The 16,804-nt window shown below is 45.7% G+C and overlaps 1 protein-coding gene across 4 annotated transcripts in view; it reads left to right on the forward strand.

Annotated features, from left to right (window-relative positions):
• The window catches only part of PIEZO2 (piezo type mechanosensitive ion channel component 2), a 348,479-nt gene that overhangs the window by 257,223 nt on the left and 74,452 nt on the right, over nucleotides 1-16,804 (forward strand). For all 4 annotated transcript variants that reach the window (XM_036823700.1, XM_036823703.1, XM_036823702.1 and 1 more), the window contains 2 exons: nucleotides 8,517-8,728; nucleotides 10,298-10,458. In XM_036823700.1, the coding sequence (XP_036679595.1) occupies nucleotides 8,517-8,728; nucleotides 10,298-10,458 (373 nt within the window). The remainder of the gene's footprint in view (nucleotides 1-8,516; nucleotides 8,729-10,297; nucleotides 10,459-16,804) is intronic.

The raw sequence follows: 16,804 nt of genomic DNA on the forward strand, positions 1-16,804 counted from the left end.
GGGAAACAACGTGTCCATCAAAAGAAGATGCAGCAGTATCTCATCATGCACAGTTTATGAAATATCAAACTGTCTGTGTTCTGCTGTGCTAAGGAGTGGAATAATGGAAAACTGAATTTGTTGCACAGAGTTCCTGTTAAGTATGTAGAACCTGATTTAATTATGTAGGTTCTGGAGAAGGACAGCAGCCTGTGTCAAGATGTGTTCTCCCTGTTTCCTCTGGTGTCCTGCCAGCCCGTAACCCCCTCGCCTGGCAGGACAGGGAAGGAGGCCAAGCAGTCTGTTGAGTCTGAGACCGGAGCTGGCCCTCCTCTGGCCGCAGCTCAGCCTGAGCGCCCCCCTTAACTGTTACATTTCCAAGAAAATGTAAAGGGCGAGGCGAGAGTATATAATGGCAGCCACCTGAATAGTTTAGGAATGCAGGATTTCATTTTTGGTTCTGTGAAAAACAGTTTTCTAGAAACTCGAGGAGTTCAGAGGACTCACTCAAGTTCGGTGTTTTGGGATTTCATGCAAGAGTTTCATATAAAAGTCCCCCAGATTTCAACTTGGAACATAAGATACGTATCCCATCTTTTTCGCAGCTCTTTTCCATTGTAGTATTTTCCTTACTAACAATTTTCACCTCACGGTAGTTTTAGTGCCTAGAACGCTAGTAAATGGCTACATTAAAATCAAAATGATGAAGAAAAACGTATTTTCGGAGTTGGGATTGACTGTCCCGCTTTGCCTTCTCTGTTCCTGCCCGCTTAGTAGATGCTTGGGGGGGGGGGGAAAAACCTCCCAAATTGGGAATAATCGATGCATTTTATCCCTTAAAGTGATTCCAATCCTGTTGTTTCTGTGAATAGCCAGCTGTTCTTTTTCTGTTTTGTCTGTTGTTTTTATGGTTTGTGTAGGCCCTGTAGGCAAATGTCACTTGTGTCTGAAGCAGAATTCATTGTGTTTAGCCTTCCAGAATTTATAAAGTTAGCATTATGAAAATGTTTTATGATATACCTTATGTGAAACTATTATTAGTTCTAGGTAGGCATTCTCAGGAGTATCATTTCCCTTATATACTGATAAAATATATAATATAACATAATCACAATGTAATTATTATATAATATATACTTAATAAGGTACTAAATATCCACTCCTTATTTAAATATCCGTCACTGCAATTTGTCCATAGTTTGTTTTAGAAAGTACTGTGATGCCTATAGAAATAGAATGACTTTTTTCTGACTTCAGTTTTAGAACACCTCAGAAAACAGTATGTTGAATATGGACATTTAGGAGGATTTTCTTTTTTTAATTCCGGGGAAGGAGCAAGAATTCATGTTTTCCGTGGTATTTTATCTGATAAATGCATTCTGGACATGTAAACCTTACAGATTCCTGACAGGGTGTGTGACTCGGGGGTAGGGAGGGAGAGACTCTTACCGTCCGGCGATTTCCCGACTCTGATTTCTCTGCTGCCGAATCTCGCTGTCTGGACCCTCCTCCGGTGCGTGCACCATGTCGGTGGCACACGTGGTGGTGCAGAGCTTACGGGACACCAGCTCCTCCTCTCTGGCTAACGCTCTCCTCTTTCTCTCTCCAACTGTCCCCCGCTGCCACCGCCTGCTTCCTTGTGCCCCCGCGTAGCCATGCCAAGGTCAATGGGCGCGTGTATCTGATAATAAATAGGTGGGTACCTCAACGTTTTCTCTCTCGGTTTCCTTTTTTTTAATGGTCTCTGGGGGTGTTAAACACTTCATTAGCTTGTAAGTGAAAAATGGCATCCTCAGACAGTGGGCGTGGCCTGCAGGTGCGCTGGATGTCTTTTGCAAACCCAGCCATTCGGCGTTTGGACCGAATGGTGCTGCCGAGCGGACTCGGAGGTGGCCGCGGGTCTTCGGCTGGCCTTCGGCGTTGGCCTGGCTCGGCCGCGAGCCCCACTGATGTCACCCTTGGTAGAGTTGGTTCCCGGCTCCCTCTTGAACACGTAATGGAGGGCTCAGCTCCAGAACCAGCTCTCCACAGACCTGCCCGTCACTGCCGGCTCCCCGCTGAGCGGACCTGCCCTTGCTCTGAATTCCCGGAGCACTTTCTCATCGCTGCCCCCCGACACTGGCCTTCAGCCCCTATCTGCCTGGCTGTCTTGTCTCCCCTGCCCGAGGCCTCCACCCCGCAGGCCCTGTAAAATCCATCTCACTTACCGTGGAGGCTTAACCATTAGTGGACCCTCAGTAGATAGTCCTGAATGAAGTGACAATGGTCACAACAATCTATGGTTAAGAGAAAATTAAAGCATCAGTTTCCTCAAATATACGTCTACTTGAAAGAGCAACGTATTGAAGGACGGTATTTTACATGACCCAACTTCACAATATATTTGCTTTCTGCCAAAAAGGCAAAGCTGGGCAGTACCTTCGAAGCATGTCACCCAGCTGGGGAGCTAAACCAAGCAGGTAACCACACGTAATAAAGAGTGAGCTTTGACATGTGCCGTGTGTAGAGTTACCTCAAGTGCCCTAAGAGTTCAGAGAAAAGAGCCTTTGGGGTCTAATTTACCAAAACTCTTCTTACTTTATTAAGTAGGTGAATTAAAATACCCGCTCCCATAACTTCATGTTATTAGTAATCAAGTCAGTAATTTAGGTAATAGAAGCATGTATTTTGCAAGAAATCCACTTAACAAAATAACCCTGGGAAAGATTTGTTGGTTCTCTAGTACATTATCTTAAGTAAAATCCCGAGGCTGACAACCAAATAGCAAACCCTAGGAGGCAGAACTTCTAGAAGGAGGTGTAAAAACTTAGCGCATCATGTGCAGATCTCTGCAGAAGAGGAAGGAGGCCGGGCTTGCTCCCTTTGGGGCCAGTTTTGTGGACAGCCTGAGAGAGAAAAGTCAACCTCAGGTTTTTAGCTGCCAGGCAGAGAAGTAAGACAGAGACTCGAACCAGAAATCTCGAGCAGCTATATCAATCTTATCCCTCTAAACATAAGGAAGCACAATCTCTGTCTGTCTCCCTTAGTGTTTCTCATAAAGTATTGACCATTTGCTTTAAGATGAGGTGGCTGGAGCAGCCAAGAGGTCAGGTATTGGTTTGATGGGCTCTGATAGCTGATACACTTGGCCTTCCGTATCCACGGGTTCTGCATCCATGGATTCAACCAACTACAGATCAAAAATATGTGAAAAGCAAAAAAATTCCAGAAAGTTCCCCAAAGCAAAACTTGAATTTGCTGTGTGCAAGCTACTATTTACATGGCATTCACATAGTATTAGGTATTGTAAGTCATCTAGAGATGATTTAAAGTATACAGGAGGATGTGCATAGGTTATATGAAAATACTACACCATTTTATGTAAGGGACTTGAGCATCTGTGGATTTTGGTATCTTCGGGGGTCCTGGAACCACTCCACCATGGATACCGAGGGACGACTGTACAAGTTTTGGTCCCCGTTGTGCCCGACTTTTCTCTTGAGGGAAAGCCTATGCCCATGAACCCAAGTCACAAGGCCAGTGAATTCACTCAGGAGTTCTTAGACTGATCTAGATGCAAAGTCATCTAAAATAATTTAAAACTTGAAGCATTCCACCATTAGCTCAGTCTTCTTTCCAGTGGAATCTCTCATTTTTGTCTGAATGCTAACATTTTAAGAAAGGCCAGAGCTCTGCCTTAAGGGACACGTGACCTAACAAGCCCGTCCCTCTCTGGACAATGTGTGCCTCTGAAAGGCTGCACGTGAAGTGTGTCCAATGATAGGGTGAACCTTTTATTAAGTAAATAAGCTTTCTGTCTCCCAAAATTTATTTCTGTACGCTCAATGCTGTTTTATAAGGAGAATAATGCGTTTGTAAACATGAGTTCCAATGAAAGAGGGGACATACCTACATTTCGACTTCTGCGTCGATTACAATTTAGACTTGACCTTACGAGGTGTGAGGTGGCGGGTGTGTTTAGGACAGTGGGTGACTGATAAAATTTTGATGATGTGAAAAATTGCAGGAAGTTCTAGCTGAATCTGTAAACAGACTGATTTAGAAGATTTTAACAGGAGTAATGATTATTTCTTCCACATATACACAAACCAGAGCCATTATACCCCATCTTGCCTAGTAGATTTTTTTTGGAGGAATTACTACCACACAGAGTTAAGATGTAATATTAAATTGAATTAAATTAAATCAACTGCTCATCTGTGAATTACAGTTTTCTCAAAGTGCTTAGGAGTTCCAGAATATAATCTGAAAGAGTTTTAAAACCTCTACTTTAAATATTACTTATAAATAGTACACATTTGCAAGAAAGTTCCTTTTTTCTAATAGTCTAATGAATGGGGTGAGTGCAGTTTACCTTGGAGTAGTTATAAATAAATGGAATTTAGGCCTTAGGGGATTTTACCATAGTAGAATTTCCATTTTCTTTATTGGAAAGTAGCTTAATATGTGGCTTTTCAAAGTCAACTCCTAGTACAGACTTAAACCTCTTCAACTCTCCATAATTTGTTTCTTTGGTTTCAAATTAGAATGCCTCTCCAGTGTGTAGAATTCACTCACCAAACACTCAGGGAATGAGTGTACACCAAGCAAAGGCAGGTGAGCAGAGTGAGACTGGCTTTCTGTCCTCAAGGAGAGAATAAAATGATGTGGACACAAATTGAGAAATGCACACATTGACTTACAGAGCTGCGGAAGCATGAAAGAGAGAGGGTGGGTGAATAAACAGATGAAAGTCACCTGCTCTGTTGGAACGCAAGAGGAGAGAACCATCGTGGTTAAGAAATAGTCAGAGGGTTAAGCTCAGAGCTTGGATCATCATAAAAGCAAGACCAGAGTTACAGGCGAGGTCAAGAAAATGCAGAGAGAAGGAAATGGGCTCCCTGAGGGGAAAGACAGGCAAAACGGTGGGATCTAAGGAAGCTGGGGCGGGGTCCGGGAGAATCTGGTTCATTAGCTGGTCGGTTTGGATCCCAAAGTGGAAGTCATCCACCAGTGATGGGATAATCCACACGTGAGTAGCAGCAGAGAATTACAAGCATCCTAAGTTCCTTTGCTGGAAGTTTCAGGGAATGTTTTTTTCACTAGAGGGTGGTTTTTAATTTAGTCTTTGAAAAATCAGGATCCCTTTTTAAAATTAGTTGGGGGGGGCACATACCTAAGTTAAGGTACACAGTCTTTCCTGGGGAATCGATACAGCAATCCATGACAGCAAAGGGGCAGCCAGTTCTGCCTCGACCCTGCCCTGGGCAGTCGGACCGCAGCCCTGCAGCAACCCACCCGGTCTGGCCACATGGTGGAGGGAGGTGATGGTGGCCATAAGAGGCCTTGGGCATTGAGACTATCGGAGACAGATTCTCAAGGGAGAAACGTTTGCACTGTTCTCTGAATGGCCATTTTAACACACAAGCCATTAAGGAATATGCTGATGACAGAATTAGAGTCCAAATTGAGCGCCCACCCCAGCATCTTGTGCTATGTGGTCCCACACGAAAGTGTGTCCTGATTCTGCCTCTTCCTTAGCATGAATTGATGATGCGGATTATCAAAAAGTATATGCAAATCTGTCATTAGCAGATGGTTCTTTACTCTAAAAATGTTCCTGTGTACTAAGCACCGTGTTAAGCACTTAACGGAAATCACCTCCATTTTCACAACATCCCAGGAAGTAGGCACTGTTATTCCATTTCACAGATCAGCAAACTGAGATTTAAAAGACACGGCAAATATATACTGGGTTGGCCAAACAGTTCGTTCGGGTTTTTCAGTAACATTGGAAAAACCCCAATGAACTGTTTGGCCAACCCAATGTGTATATATATATATACATGTATAATTGAATAACTTTGTTGTACACCTGAGTCTAACGCAACATTGTAAATCAACTATATTTCAATAAAAATTTTAAAAAAAAATAAAAGACATGGTAAGGAACTTTGCCAAGTCCTCTCGCTAGTAAGATGTCTAGTTGAGGCTTGAATCTAAGTTGTTCTGATTCCAAAAAGCATGCTTTTAACACTGTTCTGGATTGCCTCAAAAAAAATGCTATGAGAAAAATGAGAAAAAAATGAAAGTCGGAAGGATTCACACAAGTGTCTTTTTAAAATAGAAACTCCAACCATGCATTGAAAATACTTTCATCTGTACTCATTTTATGCACGCAAATTTTCTCAGTGAAATTTCAGTTGGCAAACGCCTAGGCTGGTAAATGATAGCCTGATACACACTTCCCCTTTTGTCTTTTCTTTCTTTCTTCTTCTTTTTTTTTTTTTTGTTGGCCCTGTGTTACAAGCTCGGAGGTCAGGCTGCTCCAGAGGGCATCAGTGTCACTGTTTCCTCACGAGGATGATGTCAGAGGGGAGGTAGCAGCATTAGACACAGGAACTCTCTCCCCTTTCCCCGACACCCCCAGCTCCATCAGGTCCCAGGTCTTCTGTAACTGACAAGTTTCCAGAAGTAGATCTTCCGGACTTACTTCCAAGAGGTTTTGTCTGATGTTCTTCTGTGATTCCTTCGTTCAATAATCTCCCCTCAATCTGGACAGCACTTTGGGGGTCTCGTGGCTGGAGGGCTTTTTGTTACGTAGCCGTGGTGGCAACTGCAGAAACAGCCGCATCTCTGGGAGTTTCCCTCTATAAATGGCACTCATTACTGGAAAGTTGTTTTCTTTTCAGTATCAAGTCATGGCAGTGCTGAGGTAGATGATAGACGTGGTCATACTTCCACAGTAAAATCCACAAATTTCTGTCACTGTGAAAGTGTCTTCTCACTTGTAAAATGCAACCCCCTGCTTGCCCTGAAGAGGACATAGAAACATTGACATTTGTGTAGCACCTGGCTTTCACCTTGATACCCTTTAATACATAGAGTCCTGATGAAGCAGGGACAGAAAAGAAGTACCCTGAGAGTTGATGCATGGAGCTGGTGTAGGAGATGTGGAACTACAGTTTCAAGAATGGGGAACTTCCCCAAAGGTGGAGGGTGAATTGTCTACCTTAAGAAAATAAGCAAGTGTATATCTGCACAGTTTCTTCCACCATCCTCAGAACGTTCTTTGTTCATTAAATTAACAATTCGTTTCTGACACTCTGTAATTTACCTACTTGACACCCTGTTAAAAAGAATTACTTTTGCAGGAGAACCTCTCTAACAGTCTAAGGACAATGCAGATTCATGACCAGTTATCCAATATCACAGGTGTTTTAAACATAAAACCAACAAGTTGCATGTGAGCTTAGATTTTTATGTAGCCAAACTTCCTCATTTTGTAAAAAACAAAAAACAAGTAAATTCCAGAGAGGTGAAATAATTGACTCAGAACCCACAACGGTACAGATACAATAACATTATTAAGTGTCCATCCTGTTACAGCCGGGCTGAAATGTATAGATTAATTATTGCAAATGGAGAGGACTATGTGTAATTCCAATAGACCTTTTCCTAATATCTATTGCCCACAAATGTTCCTTCAAACATTCATTTGAATATGAATAAAAAGATGTACTTTTTTAAAAAATTGAGGAGAAAGATCGTACTCGTTATTATCCACCACAAAATAAGCTGGACCGCCCGAGAGTCTGCTGGGCTCGGTGAGGCGGCAGCTCCCACGAGCTCAGGGAGGCTCAGCTCCCTCATCCAGGCTCATGCATGTCTTCTCAGGAGAGCTGGTCTAGCAGCTCACCTGGTGCCCAAGGATGGGGCGTGATGCAGGTTTCTTACCCCCAAAAGCATTAACACCCGCTGCATATGCTTCAGATGATGGCAGAATGGGATTGGTCTATGCAAAGGTTGACTGACGTTACACGTTATTTAAGAATTTAAAAATCCCTCCTTAAAATGTGAATGACTTGACTCCTGGGGGATAGTTTGCTGTGTTACTAAAAAAGCATGATCTGATTTGCCTCAGCAGTTCCTGCATTCTGTCCTTTACCACTGCAGTCCCGTCCACTCTCAGATCAGTTGCCAGGCACAGGGTTCCCAGTCAAAGCTCGCTGCTTCTGCCATGCTGGAATGCACTTGGCGTTAGGGCCCCCTGCACCCGGCGTACAGGAATGCAATAGTGGATGACGTATAGCATGATGTGTGATCTCTGACTTTCCTTATAATTCTTCTGTTCTCATCTCCTTTTTTTTCCTTTCTATTTCAATTACTTTGAGCAGCATCAAGAAAAAATTACCAATCTACCAAAATGAGTAAGTCCCCCTGTGAAGCCATGAAATGCTTGCTCTACACAATGCCATTTCATGCTTCTCCATCCTAAACTCTGACCATTTTCTCCTGTGGGAAAAATGTCAAGTTTAGGTGTCGATAGCTCTCGTGACCAACTCATCACTAGAACCTGAATTGGAAGAGCTAACCAAACCTGAGTTTACAGTTCGTTTTTAGAAAGAGCTTTAAAAAATAAAAAGCGACCAGATGCTAACAAGCCCACATGCCAGGCTGTGTAGTGACTTCCGTTTTGTTTATCCTCCTTCACGGGCCCCTCACTCGCATCCCCCGGCACCCTTCCCTCCCCTGATTCGGCTGCTCTCTGCCCACAGACTGGCCCACCCCGAGGGAAGCCTTCCGGACCTCGCCATGATGAAGGCAACCGCCAGCTTGGAGGTGGTGGAAGTCAAGCAGCTGGCAGGACCTGGGGAGGAGAAGCCGGGGGGATGCCCTGCAAAGGCCAAGAAGGGTGAGCTCGGCAAGGAGAGTGAGGAAGAGGACGAGGAGGAGGAGGAGGAGGACGAGGAGGAGGAAGAGACGTCAGGTAAGCCGCCCGCCCGCCCCAGGAGCTGCTCAGAAGATGCCGGCTCCCAGACGGAGGGAGTGAAACACTGACTTGCTCCAAGTGAATAAAATGAGTCTACACTCGACCCAGGCAGTGAACTAGAGACCAGGGTGTGGTCTTTTGGTTGCTGTAGTCCTAGCTTTCCTGTTCCAATTGCTCCAGTGATTTCCTTGTAATTCTGACTTAGAGGAAGATGGCAGATGGCTGGTTGTCTGGGTCCTGCAGGGTCCTGCCCAGTTTCGTTTAGTCTGTTAGTTCCCAGGAAGCATGGAGGAACCAGAGAGCATAGCCTTTGGGGGGTGACATTCTGAGGCTGTGATGCTGAGATGCTGCCCTTGTCTTTCCTGGTGCTCTGTGCTTTACAAAGTAGAAAATAAAAGGCAGCACCAGGAGGAAGATTCCTCCCAAAGACAAGCTCCCCACAGACTGGCCCCTTCGCCCACTCGTCGCAGAAACCCTAAGAGAGGCCCAGAAATGCTCCCTCCATATCTGAGGGATGTGCCTTCCACAGGTGAAGGAAACCAAGCTCTGGGGACAAAGGGCTCAGGACTAGGTTCTATTTTATACTTAAAGGCAGGTTTGAGCTTTACAGTAACATCTCACCAAAAACTGGGCTGCGGCTGTTCACCTGCTCCCTCTTTACTTGCCCCTGAAGCCTCGAAACTGTGCCCAGGTGTGACCTCAGTCTTGTAGTGACTGTCACCTGAGTCGCTCTGTAAATAAACATTTTCACAATAACTAAAACCTTCCTTAAACTTTCAGAACCAAGTACCTTACCTGTTGCAACCACCCCAGCCAGGTCAGGAAGCTACGTACAGAGACCCTGGGTCTTATCTGCCTGGGCCCGTGAGCTTCTGTCTGCAAAGGCGGGGACAGGCTGATTGCGTGAAACAGTCCTGTGAGGACTTGTGTTCAGGTTAACCGGGACAGACCTGCTAGGCAGAAGCATGACCCCAGTCTGCAAAATGTTATTCCCTAGCACAAGGTGGAAGGTCGAAAATGACGAATTTGATTCCAAATTATGACTGGAATGAGTCTGAGCGCCGCACTTGGTGAACTGTGACCTCAGCCTCTCAGGTCCATCCTCCGCTGTGACAGGGGTGGGCTCGTCCAGGGCGGCTGCTGGGCTCTGCCCACCCCCTCGTTAAGCCCCGGCAAGGAGACTGGCGCTTAAGGAACCACTGTTTTGGCAAGACAAAAATGTCATGAAGAGAGAGCTCAGCTACTTAATATTTGGGGGAAATCAAAGAATCATAGTTCAGCCCTAAGAGTAAACAAGGTCAAAATTCTTTTTTGCACAAATTTAATGAAAAGGTGGGTGAAAGCAACCTGTCCCTCATTCATTCTTGGCGTGTGACATCGAAGTCATCACCGGACATGGGATTCTTGGGCCACCTTCCTCCAGATCGGGGTGTCTTAGATAGAATTCATCCACTACTCTGATTTTGCAGCTTCTCGTTCCCATGGGAATGATACAAGGTAGGCTTTCAACCGTAATGGCACACACAAGCCCTTTTCGTGCCCTCGGGCACATTCCCTGCCCTGCAGATCTGAGGAACAAGTGGCACCTGGTGATTGACCGCCTCACGGTGCTGTTCCTGAAGTTCCTGGAGTGCTTCCACCAGCTGCAGACGTTCCTGTGGTGGATCCTGGAGCTTCACATCATCAAGATCGTCTCCTCCTACATCATCTGGGTGTCCGTGAAAGAGGCAAGTGACGCCTGTTTATCCTCAGGCCAAACCGAACCAGGGCCCGTCGCCACTTTCCTTTGTCAACTGTCCCTGATTTTTTAAGGGTGATTTCCCACGACGTCAGGACACCAAGTTCTGAGACAGGCACATACACTTGACACACAGAAAACCACAGGACAGCTGTTCTGAGAAGAGGGAGCAATCTCAGGGCAGAAGGAGCCCCTGGCTTAGTCCCTCATCAGTGTGGTCCTATCACAGAGGTTCCTGATTTTCATCTAGTTTTTAGTGAAGGGTATGAGACAGGATGCTTTTCTCCACTACGTGCGTGGGAATCTACCTCCATAAATTCTCTTTGGGGGAAAACAATAACATTCCGGTGCATGCTACCAAGGAAACGCAGGTTCCAAAATTTGATAGAATCTTTTGTAGAGCTCACCTTGTTCATGATTGGAGTTTCTGAGATGAAGCACAAAGTCTTTCAACATTGTAATGGCACTTCTGTTTTCTTACCTGAAAAGAGAAGAGTCATCATTCAGCCAACAATGATTTGGTGTTTACTCTGAGAAGTTAGCTTTCTTTCAATTTCTTCAACAGATAACTTTCATGTATTTCTAATTTCCCTGGACTCTTTTTGAGTTGGTGACAACTCAAAGAGTCTTTGCCCTCTAAAAATTAGGTCAGGAAAGACTGCCTATAATTTTTAAAAAGTTAAGTAACAATATAATATTACAACTACAGTACTTTGAACCCCAAATATTTCACGAGTAGGTGACTAAGGGGTAAACCTTAATGTGAGCTCTCCAGTCTAAACTGGGACTTTCTCCCTTTTCATACAAACCATCTGAAGTGGATGGGTAATCAGGGCCAGGTGGGAACAAAACAGGAACCACTGTCCTGGTGAGATTTGTGGCAGAAAATGACACATGCTCCATCGTTAAGTAACCAAGTCTATACATTGATTAGAAGTAAAATTTAGCCTAATATGTATATTAATTGAGAATAAAGTTAAAGCATTTTAACTTTACAGGTGAATTGACCAATTCAGACAGAATTTGAGGGTCGGAATATTAAAGAGCAATGAAAAAGAATCAGAGGAAGTGTGTGGCTAAAAAATGAACCAAGTCCATTTCTGAATTAACCAAGTCTGGTGTGCGGATGATTTCTGATGTGTGGCAGAGTTGGTGTGGGGGCATCGTGAGACAGTTGAATGATGGGAGTGGGCATTCAATGAAAGAGAAATTAGTGTGAGTAGGGCATGGAAGACCCACTCTCTGAATCCATCCTGGAGAGTCCAGAAGGAGAAAGAAAGAGAGGGTTAAATGACACCACTTTCTCGTAAATCCTAAATGAAAAGCAGACATATATACATATAATTTTAAATCATCCTAATGAGTCTTGAGAATGCGTTATTAATAGGCTGTCAAGTAAATAAAGGATTACGGTCTCTTCACCCTGTTGTACCGTTAGAAAAACGGCCTTTGGTGGCATGCGACCAGTTCCTCCCTTACAATTCACATATTGCACAGACTTCCAAAATTTTCATTCCTGATCCCATCTCTCTCACCTATAACTTTAAAACACGTTAAGAGACTCATGAATCAGAGACATTCTTCCCCTCCCACTGCTGGCACTGCTGGAATCCTGGTGCTGTAGGATGGTTTGACCCCCAGGTGTGTCTGGGGAGGTCACCCCACCTGAAGGGTGAGTCACCACAAGGTCCTGGGTGTCAGTGACTCTGAGGCCTCCCCTCTCTGCACTGACTTGGTCCCTGGGCACCATCACCGTGTTCACAGCTGATTCTTATTAATGTCATGGGTGCACTGAGCCATCAGAACACGAGGCATAATTATAAGAACAACTGAACTTTTCTCTGTGCCCCGAATGCAAGACACATTCTGATCATCCTCAGATAACGGAAAACCCTGTAGTTACCTTGAATAGCAAGCAAGATCTCAGTTCGTTAATCAGAGTTGTCTAGCCACAGAGGAGAAGCAAACTGTGGTCCCTCACCCAGTGGAAACATGTCCTCTTCCAGCTGCTTCTTTCTTTCTCACACTCACCTCCCTCACCGCCTCCCTGCTCCAATGAACTGACTGGTGTTGTGGACTTGGGCAGGGGTGGCGGGGATGCGGGGTATTCTGATTTGACTTGTACTGTCCTAGGATGGCCTCACACTGGGCTGAGGATGATCAAATCTACCCTTTTCCTCCCGGAGGCTCCTCTGCGATGGCTCCAGCTGCATCTCTGGGGCCGTCATCCAGCCCGTGGTTTCCAGCACGCACTCCTCCTGGACCCACAGCCTTGTGGGCGCCCCCCTGAGCTGTGCTCGAACAGCCCCACGTGCATGCCCACAACAGCCCTGGGGCAGTAGGCACGAGGTCCCCTCTCTGCCTCTGGACATGGGTCCCAATGAAGCAATGACCCCGCACTGTCACCAAAGCATCCTCTCTCTCCTTGCTGCTGGGTTTTCCGGGTGATATTGGACACCTGTGCCCAAGTGTGACCTCAATGCCTGTGCCCCAACCCTGTCACCAACTCCAAGGTGCACACACTGAGACTGCTGAGGGGTCCTGCTTGGAGCACCTCCCTCAGGACTTTGGTAGAGAATTGGCATCTCCTCCTTACCCTCATCCTCTCAGGGTCGAGGGACAGACAGAAGCACCGCCCTACAGAGAATCCTCTTCATGTTCCCTCCTGTCATCTTCACCGTCTTGACCCATTTGTGTCCTCCTGGACCCATTGGCAGATCTCTACATGGTTTCCCATCGATTGTTTGGAAATTTGTACACGTTTGGCCAGAACCTCGTTTTGCAGTGTCACACTGACCTGCACCAACATGGTGCCTCATGATGCTTGGATTTAACATCTCTCTACACTGACTACAGGTGGGAGGAGAGATTGACGCTGCCTCTTGCACGTAGTTCTCATAAGGAGCCATGTGCCAGCCCAGCGTGGATGTGGCGGAATTTTGCACCATCTGGGGGCACCGCTCACCTGAGAACGGCCTCTCCGGGCTTGTGCATTCTGAGGTGCTCACCTCCGCCCGCAGGGGCCTCTTCTGCTTTGAAGGCTTCACTCATGCCCACAGGAGCAGTCCGTCAGCAATGACCTTTGCTGTGTATATTTGCTGTCCGTAGCTTATTAATTTTGATTAGTACAAAAAAATCCTTTCTCAAAAACAGCCCATCAGTAAATGGCAAGATGAGAACAAAGTCCACATCCCCAGTGAAATCTTCAAGAGATGTGGCCACACACATGCTTCGCATTCAAACCATCTTTATCCAAGGCCACCAGCAAGGGTGCTGGTTTTCACAAGCTTTCGGGGCCATTTCTCCCACAAATATTAAACTTTCCCGAGGTTATCTTCATGGACGTCTGAGGAGGAAGAGACCATGGGAAAGAATTCATTACAGAAACCCTTCTGCATCTCTTACTCAGAGTGACACCATTTTGGAAAGACCTAGATTTTTAAAATACATATACCATTGTCTTCTTGTTTTATACACAGCTGTGCTAATTTCAAAAGGTTCCTAGTGAGCTCTGTGAGATCAAGTTATTCCTGGGGGAGGGGCCAGTCCTCATTTCTTCAAGTATCTTTAGCATGTCCCACAGGGCCTGGCCAGTGTAGAAGCTCCATAAATGTTTACTGACTGAAGGAAGTAAATACAATAACTTTGCAAGTTTGAGATTTTCCCCAGATATCAGTTGATGCTTCATCATTATTATTATTTTCACTCTCACTAAGCATGCATTTAGCCTTTATTATGTACTTACAGTAAATTACAATAAATTGAATGGTTATATGGTGCTAGGTGCTGACGCAAAAGCATGGCAGACACGTTTCCTCCCTCAGCTTGCAGTCTGACGGTAGCGGCTGGTAAATAAAACCAAAGTCACCGTCACTGCTGATGGGGGAGGAGCCTCTGGCTGCTCAGGAGGGAGATGTCATGCCAAGGTGGCCCCATGGAGGTGACATTGAAGCAGCATGGATGACCAGCTATTTCCCTAGAAATTCTTTTTTTTTTTTTTAAGACAGAAATGGGCAAGGCTAGCTTATGTATTTATTTATTTATTTATTTTTTATATTTATTTTTGGCTGTGTTGGGTCTTCGTTTCTGCGCGAGGGCTTTCTCTAGTTGCGGCAAGCGGGGGCCACTCTTCATCGCGGTGCGCGGGCCTCTCACTATCACGGCCTCTCTTGTTGCGGAGCACAGGCTCCAGACGCGCAGGCTCAGTAGTTGTGGCTCACGGGCCTAGTTGCTCCGCGGCATGTGGGATCTTCCCAGACCAGGGCTCGAACCCGTGTCCCCTGCATTAGCAGGCAGATTCTCAACCACTGCGCCACCAGGGAAGCCCTTCCCTAGAAATTCTGACTCATTGGATATTGGTGGGGGCCTAGATATCTGTCATTTTCTAAAAATGTATGTTCCATGAGATTCTTATCATCGGGGACATGAGGAGACCTTTGTCAACCATGATTGCATTGAATGAAGCACCACACTTCTCTGACTCCCCGTTTTCCTGTTTGTAACCTGATAAGAAACAAAAATACCCGCGTGACAGAGCTTTTCAGTCCTTATTTAACTTGATTCTCCAGGTCATTGGATCCTGGTGACCATTTCCTTATCCTTGAAGCTCTCCCCGCCGTTGTTTTCCAAATCCGAACACTTTCCTGGCCTTCCCTCTGTCTCACTCATGGTCCCCTTCCCCTCTCCCCACCAGCTTCTCTCAGGGGCCTGCAGGCTCCGTCCGCAGCCCCCTCTACTGACTCCAGACTTTCGGCAGCTGTGTCAGGAGCTCCTGTGCTCCATGTGTCATCTCCATACAATGAACGGACATCTGTACCTTCAAACCTGTCCTCTCTTTAAACTCCAGACCCGTATCTCCAAGGGACAACTGGACAGGACCTCATTCTTGAGTGTCCCAAAGCCCCTTCCACGAAATATCTCTACAGCTGAGCCCGCCACCTTTCCCTCAGCCCCCTTTGAGATTACAGCTGGCCCTCTGTACCCCAGGATGGGGAGCCCGTGGATATGAAAGGCAACTATCCTCTGACCAATTCCCAAAATTGCTCTAATCCTTTCTCCTTCCAACACGTATTCCATTGTGTGGCCAGGGTCTTCTTTCCAGCCTGTAACTAGGATCGTGTTCATCCTCTTCTCGAAAACTTTCAAAGCTCTCTCTCATCCTCACCGTCACGTGATCTGGCCCTGGACCACTTCACCATTTCCTGTCCTAGACATTTGAACCGCCGGGTGGGCTGCCGAGTCCTCTGAATGGACTCAGAGCCCACTGCTCTCAAGATGGACCACCTGTGGCCCCGAGGATGGTCACCCCACGCTCCCCTCGCCTGTGTGGCCTGACACCTGCAATTCCTCTGCCTGGCCAGCTCCTGTTGGTACCCCCCGGCCTCAGTTTAGATCTAACGCCCTCTGGGCCATCTTCCCTAACCCTGGATTAGATGTTCAGCAGTGTGATCAACACCCACAATTCGGCTCAGCGCACCCCCGCCGTCGCGGTGTCATGGCTGTTTGTTGCAGTTCTCACTTGCACTACCTTGAGGTAGTGTTTCTTGAGGGCAGGGAGCCGCATGGGATGTATGACCATGAACCTAATTTGTTAATTAACCTAGTTAACCTAATTAATAAAAGATATCATCTTATCTTTTTCTATCACTCAAAAGATTAGAAGTCCTATGTCAATTCATCGTACTGTTTTTGTACCCAGTGCCTTAAATACATAATAAAAGAAATAACCAAGAGACTTAATTTTATGGGAGCTTTAGTAGGATTTGCTTCTTAGCACCCCAATTAGCAGGACACTTGCTGATGACGGAGGAGGAGGAGTCGGCCGGCCAGTCAGAATATCTTGCTAAAATGTAACTTTTGTTATTTGTTATGTTTGTGCCTGTAGTTTACAGGGCACTTCCTTGGACAGTATTTCTTTCATCCTCAATTCTGTAAGCGGCTCCTACTGCCGTACTATTTCAGCACTTAACTCTCAGAGACGTTCCATGCCTTGGACAGTGACAAGTAGTTAAGTAGAAGGGTCGCAGGTAACAAACTGCAGAATTAATACTGTCTTGGCGTCTCCACACTTCTTGTTTTATAGCTTTGTAAGCCCAACAGGTAACCATACCTCTCTGAGTGCTTGGCACTTGGTGCCTGTTCAGTTTTATCAATTGCATGCTTGTGGTTATTTCTACCCGATCATACTAAATGTTTCTATGATATCAGTGTAACAATAGTCAGATATTATTTTAATGATATTCAGAATAAGTGAGGATTTTCCATGACTGAATAAGATGGCAGTGCTTCTGTACTGTTCAATGAACTGCAAGCTCTGAAGAACGGTTAGAAATGAG

The sequence above is a fragment of the Balaenoptera musculus genome, chromosome 14 (assembly GCF_009873245.2).
Source record: "Balaenoptera musculus isolate JJ_BM4_2016_0621 chromosome 14, mBalMus1.pri.v3, whole genome shotgun sequence".
In the NCBI taxonomy this organism is placed as follows: Eukaryota; Metazoa; Chordata; class Mammalia; order Artiodactyla; family Balaenopteridae; genus Balaenoptera; species Balaenoptera musculus.